This window comes from Trichoderma evansii, assembly GCF_050947405.1.
Source record: "Trichoderma evansii strain SZMC 28006 chromosome Unknown GGI43scaffold_44, whole genome shotgun sequence".
Taxonomy (NCBI): Eukaryota; Fungi; Ascomycota; class Sordariomycetes; order Hypocreales; family Hypocreaceae; genus Trichoderma; species Trichoderma evansii.
This window is the reverse complement of record NW_028145162.1, coordinates 89,147-97,422: the sequence shown is the minus strand read 5'-3', so window position 1 is coordinate 97,422 and position 8,276 is coordinate 89,147. Positions and strand designations below refer to the sequence as shown.

At 12.4% G+C, this 8,276-nt stretch overlaps 1 protein-coding gene across 1 annotated transcript; it reads right to left on the bottom strand.

The window, feature by feature from the left end:
• Window positions 1-7,329: 7,329 nt before the first annotated feature.
• On the bottom strand, window positions 7,330-8,276 carry GGI43DRAFT_419074 (uncharacterized protein). Its single transcript, XM_083207631.1, has 3 exons — window positions 8,067-8,276; window positions 7,795-7,973; window positions 7,330-7,695 (listed from the first exon to the last, which is right to left on the bottom strand). Exons 1-3 carry the CDS (start codon window positions 8,256-8,258, stop codon window positions 7,542-7,544), a joined length of 525 nt encoding a protein of 174 aa, XP_083055147.1. The 5' UTR covers window positions 8,259-8,276; the 3' UTR covers window positions 7,330-7,541.

The following is an 8,276-nucleotide window of genomic DNA, read 5'->3' as shown; positions in this document are numbered from 1 at the left end:
TATATTTAATTTTTTATATATTATTATTAAAAAAAATATTAATTAATAAAAATATTAAAAAAATTATTTAAAATAAAATTATTATTAAAAAAAAATATAAAATGAAAAATATTAATATTATAAAAATAAAAAAAAATAAAAAATAATATTATTAAATATAATAAAAAAAAATAAAAAAAAAAATATAAAAGCTTATTAAATATTTTAAAAATTTAATAGTATTAATAAAAAAACTTTATTAAAATTTAAAAATTATATTAATTTAAAATTTATTTTTTATATTTTTAAAAAATTTATAAGCTTTATTAAAAAAAAAGCAGGGTTAGCCTTAAAGAAATTAAATTATAATATAACAGTTTAACAAACAGCTTTTATTACCCCCTGCTTTTTATATTTTTTTTTTTAATATATTTTAATTTTTTTAAATTATTAATTTTATAAATAATAATATATTTTATTTTTTTAAATTACTTTTATTTTTAAATATAAAAATATTTAATTTTTATACTTATTATAAGTTATTTTTTTTTAACTTTTTTAAATTTTTTATTTAATTTAAAATAATAACTAGTAATTTTATATATTTATTAAAATATAAAATTAAAAGTTTTATAATAAGACTTTTAATTTTTAATATAATATAAATAATAATAAAAATTTTTTTTTAAAATAATATATTTATAACCTTAAGTTTTATAATAAGTATAAGATTTTATTATAAAAATAAAATTTTTTAATATAATATTAATAAGACTTTTATATTTTTTTTTTTTAACTTAATAATATTTTTATTATTTTTTTTATACTTATAATTAAATATAATAAAAATAATAAAAAAAAAATATAAAAAAAAAAAAATACTTATTAAAAAAAATAAGTATAAGTATTTATATATTATAATAATCAGGTTTTAAAAGTAAAACTAATAAAAAAAGAGTATTATATTATAATTTAATTTTTATAATTATAATAATATACTTATAAAATAAGCTATTTTAAATTAAATATAAATTAACTAGCTAATTATAAATATTAATTAGCTTTAAAAAAAAAACTAGGAAAGCTAACTTTTTTTATAATTTAGGAAAGCTTAAAAAAATAATTTTTTATAATAATTTAAAATATTTAATTAAATATATAAATTTAATTTTTTATACTTATTAAAATAATTTAAATAGCTAATTATTAATATACTAATTATAATATAATTAAAGTGTAACTTACTAAGTCTTATTAACTTTAGTAGTAATTAATTATTATTACTTTTTATTATTACTTATAAATCCCCTTAACTTTTTTACTAATATAAACCTAAACCTTAGGTTTATTTTTTAAGAATCCCTTTGTGTTACTAATCTAATTTAAGAATCTAGTGACTGGGTTATTACACCTTGCTATTATTATTATCGCCGCTAACCTTACTGCTGCTGCTGCTTTTTTTTTTACAGGTGTTAATATAACTTTAATAGCTTTTTTAAGCTTTTTTAATAATATAGTCTTGTATTTAATACCTTAATAACTTAAGAAGAACTTTATTAGCTATTTCCTAGGCTTAAAAATATATTAACTATTTTTTTTTTATTAAAATAAAATAAATTTTATATTAACTATTATCTAGGGTTATTTTTTTAAGTATTATAAAATTATATAAGCTTGTAACTGTATAAATAAAAAAAATTTAATTATTAAAATTATATTTTAAAGTGTTAAATTATATAATTTTTTATTTTTTTTTATAATAGTTAAAAACTTATTTAATAATAGTTTTTAATATTATATACTGCAAGTTATATAGCTTTTTACTAGTTTAAAAGTGTTAATTAATATTACCCTAGTTTTTAAAGTGGTAATGCACTTTTAGGTAAGGAATTATAATATTTTTTTACTAGCTAAAGCTAATATTAGCTAAATAATATTTAATTAACAGGATTTTAAAGCTTTTAATTATTATATATAATAAAAATATAATATTATTAATAAACCCCTTAGTTTTTGTTAATATATAATAAAATAAGTTATTAAAGGTTATAGTAGTAAATATATTTTATAATATATTATTTTTCTTAAATTAAAACTTTTACTAATTTATTTAAAAAATAAAAGTAAGAATATATATATTATTAATAGCCCTGATAGCTCTCTTAACACTACTAGTTTTTTTATTTAAAATAACCTTTAATAAGGTATATAATACTGCTAGTAAGGTTATAAAAGCTAGGTGTAGTTTTTTTATAAAATAAAAAAAATTTTAAATAATTTGTAATATAATTAATTAATATATTTTAAAATAGTAAGTAATATTTTTTTAAGTTTTATTAAATATATAAATTTATAAAAATACTATTATTTTTTATTTAAAAAACTATAGCTAGTTTTTTAAAGTTTTAATATAAAACTTTAATTAATTATAAAAAACTTAAAATATTATTTTTTTTATATAAAATAATTTTTTAAATTTTTTTTTTAAGTTTTATAAAATTTTATTATAAAGCTTTTATAAAGCTGTTATAGTAAAGTAGTAAGAATTTTTATTATTTTTTTTTTTAAATAAGTTAATATTTTTTAATTATTAATACTATTAATTATTAGTAAAATAATTATAAATTTAAAAATTTTTTTATTTTTAATATTTTTATTAAAAAAATTATAAAAATTATTTTTTATAATTTTTATAATTAATTTATTAAATTTAATTATAATTTAAATTAAATTTAATAATAGTAATTAAATAAAATTATAAAAATATTCTTTTATAATATTATTTAACTGTTATAGCTTTTATTTAATAGAATTTCTTATTAATTTTTAATAATTAAACTATTTATAAATATTTACATAGCCCTAGTTAATATAATATATACTTAACAAGGGATATAAGATTTTATATAATTTAAATCTTTATATATATAATTATACTAATAATGTTTTTTAAATAAGAAATAGCTAGTGTCTTATAAATTTAAATTAGCTACTTAAATACTTTTTAAGCGAGTTATATCAGGACTTAAGTAAAAGTAATAATATTAAAAGTAAAAATATAAAAGTAAATTAAAATTTATAAATAATAAACCTAGTTATAATTATTAAAAAAAATATTAGCTTTAAAATCTTTTAAGCTAATATAAGTAAAAGTAATTTATAATAAAATATTATTTTTTTAATTATATAAAAAAATAATTATAATATAATATTTAAATAATATATTAAATAATAAAAAAGCTAAAATATAACTAGTTAAAAATTAATTATTATTTTTTAAATTTAAATAAATATTTTATATTATATTAATAAATTTTATATTTTTAATTAAAAATAAAAATCTTTTTTTTTAATATAACTAGTTAAAAGCTAATTATTATAAAAAAAAAATATAAAAAAAAAAAATTTTTTTAAAAAAAAAAAAAAAAGTAAAAATAAATATAATTTTTTAATAATACTTAATTATTATTTAATAATAAAAATACTCTTTAGTTTTATTTAATCTTTTATTACTTTTCTTATAATAACTTAATTATAATACTAGCTTTTAACTTACTTTTAATTATTATATATTTTGTATTTATTATATATATTATTTTATAAATTATTTAATTATAAAAAAAAAATTAAACTAGTTTTTTTATTTTTATTTTAATAATAAAAATAAATAAAAATTTAATTATTATTAGTTTTTTTTAATTATTAATTAAATATTTTTAAAAAATATATTTATTATAAGTTATTTAATAAAAATTATGTTTTTATTAATTTTTTTACTTTACTTATTACTTATAAATTTTAAAGTTTAATAATTTTAATTAATTATTTTATAAGTTATTAAAAATATAATAATTATTAATTAATTATTAATTTTTACTAGGTTAAATTTAAAAAATACTAGTATTATAAATAAATATAAATTTAAATTATAAAAAATAAATATAATTATATTATTAAATATATTACTAGTAAAAAAATTATTAAATAATAATAAATTTAAAATACTTATATAAATATTTTTTATAAAATTAATATTAATATTATTAACTTATTATTTATTTTAGCTTATAAATTAATTACTTATATTAATATAAATAATTTTTAAGTAATTTAAAGCTAGCTATTAATTTATTATAAAATTATAAAATTAATAAAATTAATTATATTATTTTATATAAATATAAAATTTAAAATAAATTTATTAAAATTATTATTAAAAAATAAAAAAATATTAATATTTTAAAAAAAGTTTTAAGTAATAAGTAGTAAACTAGTTAATTTTTAACTAATTTTTAATATTTAATTTATAATTAATTAAACTTAAAATTTAAATAAATTTAAAATAATTTTAATTTAAATAAATATTTAAAGTTATAATAAAATATTATAATATATAAATATATATTATTTTACTATTACTTTATTAAAAATTAATATTTAATTTAATATTAATTTAATTTTATTTTTTTTAAATTTATTTTAATTTTTTTTTTTTTAATTTAATTTAATTTTATTTTTTTAATAAATTATTAATAAATTACTAGTAAATTATTTTAATTAATTAGTAACTGATTAAAGTTTAATTATTATATTTTTTAAAATTTAAATTATAATTTTAAAAATTTACTTTTATATTTTAAAAATTATAATTTTTAAAATTTTTAATATAAAATTAAAATTATTATTTTTAATACTATTTTTTTTTTAATTAACTAGAAGTTAATTAATTTTTATATTTTTTTTTAAATTTTATAATTAATAAAATTAAATTTTTTAATTTAAATATTTTTTTTTATTTAAATAATTTTATTATTTAATATAATAAAAGTATTTATTATTATTATATTTATATTTTATAATTTTTTTAATTTTATATATTTTTTTAATTATAAAAAAATTATTTAATAGCAAGTTAAGTTTTAATTTTTTATTATTATATTATTTAAAATTAATTATATTAAATATATTATATATTTTAATTAAAAATAATAATAATAATTTATATATAAAGTAATTAAAGTTAATAATTTTTTAAATTTAATAAAATTTAATATATTAAGTAAATTATTATAAATTAAAATATTTTATAAAAATAAAAATTTAATTATTAATATTAAATTTTTTATTTTAATATTTATTATTATATTATTTTTAATATACTTTATTAAATTTTTATAATATTATAAAAGTTATTTTATATATATTTTTTAATAATTTTATTTTTTAATTATTTTTTTATTTATATATAAAAATATAATTTTTATAATAAATAAAAGATTTAAATAATATTTTAATAGTAAAAATATAAAAAAGTAATTATAAATTAAATATATAATTATATTATATATAAATTAAATAAATAAATATTTTTTAATTTAATTTAATTAATATTTATTATAATATACTTATAAATAATATTTTAAATTTTAATTTTACTTTTTTATTTAATTATTAATTTATTAGTAAATATATTATTAATTATTTTTTTTATATATAAAATATATTAAAAATATTTAAGAAATTAATTTATAATTATAAAAATAGTATTATAATTATATCTTTTATATTAAATTTTTAATATATTTATAATAAAATTTATAAAAAAGTTTTATTATAATTAAATTAATTATAATAAAAATATTAACTTATTATATAATAAATAATATTTAATTTTTATAATTTAATAAATTATATAAGTATTAATATATATTTTTATATTTTATTTTATATTTTAATAAAAAAATATATAAATTTTTTTTTTTAAATATTTTATTAATTTTTTAATTTTTAATAGTTAAATTATTATAAAATAATATAAGTATTTTTATTTTTATTTTATAAGAAATAAATATTTTATTTTAATAATATAATAATTTATTATTATTTATATATTAATATTATTTTTATAACTTATTTATAAAATTAAGCTTATTAATTTTTATATTTATAAATTTTATAATTTAAATATTTTTTTTTTAAGTTTTTTATAAAACTTATAAAAATATATAACTAGCTTTTAATAATATTTTAATATTTTTTTTATTAAATTAAATTTTAATTATTTATTTTAATTTTTTAAATAATTTATTAAAAAAAAATTACTTATTTATTTATAATTAAAATCTTTTTAATTAAAAAAATTAATATTAATTATAATTTAATATTTAAATAGTTTTTATTTACTAGTATTTAAATTTTTAATATTTTTTATAATATATTTATAATAATTATATAAGTTTTTTTATTTTTAAATTATTATAAAAAAATAAGTAAATAAGTAAATAATTAAAAATTATTTTTTATTTTATTTTTTTATTTAATAAATTATATTTTTAAAATAATTTATTTATAAAATTAAATTTATTTAAATATTATTTAATTTAAAAATTAAATAATATTAAATATTATAAAATATAAATTAATTTAATTATTAATCTTTTTTTATTAATTAAATAATTATATTTTAAATAATTTATAATAATATATATTTTCTTTTTTATATAAAAAAAGTAATATTTTTAAATTAAATATATATATATTATAACTAGTATTTTTATATTTAATATTATATAATTTAATTTATAATTTTATAGTTTATATAATAAATAAATAATTAAATACTAAGTATTTTATTATAATTATATAAGTATTATATTAATAATAAATTTAAATATATTAATTTTAATTTATATTAGTATTTTTAAATTATAATAAATTAAAACTAGTTTTTTTTAAAAATTTTTATTTTAATTAATTAAATATAATTAATTTACTAAAATTTAATTTAAAAATTATTTTTATTTTATTTTCTATTTTATTAATTAAAAAAATTAAAATTTTATTATAATTTTTAATAAATTTTTAATAAAAACTTATAAAATTTTAAAATAAAAGTATTTTATTAATATTATATATTATAATTACTTAGTAATATTTTTAATATAAACTTATTTTATATATAATTTATTAAATTAAATAATAAATTTAAAATAAAATATTAAAGTTATTAACCCTCATGTATCTGTTAAGGCGAGCATATCTAACAGTTATAGCTCAGAATATTTATAAATACTGTAAAATAAAATCGGCCCTTTTTGGTAGCTCTATAGTAAGCACTAGATATAGAAAAATAGAATCTGTTAGCTTGAATATCTTTTTCGCATTCTACACCTACAAGAGGCCAGAAACATGGAAAACAGCGCGGCTGTAAATGTGGACATAGAACATGCCGTAATATCCATAGCCCTGGTGATAATATAATCTATAAGCAGGTGGCACACCCTCTTGCCTACATTTATCCGACACCTTTTCCAAAGACGAACTACGAGATATCCAAATCTAAACACCCCGAAATTAGTGAGTTGGTGATCCTGATTATCTGCAAGTGCGGGTAAGCTAGAAGGGATCATGGTTTATCATTGACTGTTTCAATATAGTGGCACAAATGACACTATCAATAAAGATTCTTGGTGCAATTTGATAATACCTATTATGGTGGATTATATTGCTGTCAATAACTGGGAGAAAAATAGCTTAAGGCCTTACGTCGAAAGTCATTTTCTCTAATGGGGATTCTGCCAAACAAAGAACGACCCGATCATATCGTTCCAGTTCCCCTGATTACCCACAGACCGGAGATCAGGGTATCCTGGATATGAGATTGTTACGGACGGAGGACCTGCCGGGTCATCTGTTTCAAAACCGCAAGCGTTATTCCTATTTAGAATTCGTCGGTTAGAACATTTTATATCACGAATAATAACGGATAGGGGCTTATTAGATGTATCAAGATGGTAAATAAAAAAGAGGACTCACTCAAATCCTTGCACGTAGGCACCTTGGTCTGGGACAAAGGACGAAATGGTGTGATACCAAGGAGATGTAAGAACAATACAAATCTCTCTGCCGGCGTCTGGGGCTTTGAAGATGGTAGAGAGGGGCTGAACCTTGTAACCACATGTGCCTCCCCAGTTGATATCAGTGCATATTTCGCACTATGGAGCGCAGTATGTCAGCTTTGTCCAGAGCATGTAGACGCCAGCACAGACACTTATTGTATTGAGCGGTTCAAGACTGAGATTCCTTACTCCGCCAGGAGTGCCTCTCTTTTGTAGAGACGTCTCATTAGCCCATGGAATGTCTTCAAACTTAATGAAAGTGACATTCCCGTGGGGGTTTCTAGAAACAAGGGGATACGTATTGCGAGTATTATCGTTCGTGGGAGCTGCGTTTGCATCCATAACGTAGAGCGAGAGGAACAAAGTAAATGCGGTATTCATGATGGAAGATAGTTGGCC

What these genes read in the sequence shown, in the direction of transcription:
- GGI43DRAFT_419074 (XM_083207631.1), bottom strand. Translation starts at nt 8,258, where the DNA reads ATGAATACCGCATTTACTTTGTTCCTCTCGCTCTACGTTATGGATGCA. An exon ending in AGAGAGGCACTCCTGGCGGA is followed by an intron (nt 7,974 to 8,066) that starts GTAAGGAATCTC and finishes TGCGCTCCATAG; the next exon opens with TGCGAAATATGCACTGATAT. An exon ending in GCCTACGTGCAAGGATTTGA is followed by an intron (nt 7,696 to 7,794) that starts GTGAGTCCTCTT and finishes AATTCTAAATAG; the next exon opens with GAATAACGCTTGCGGTTTTG.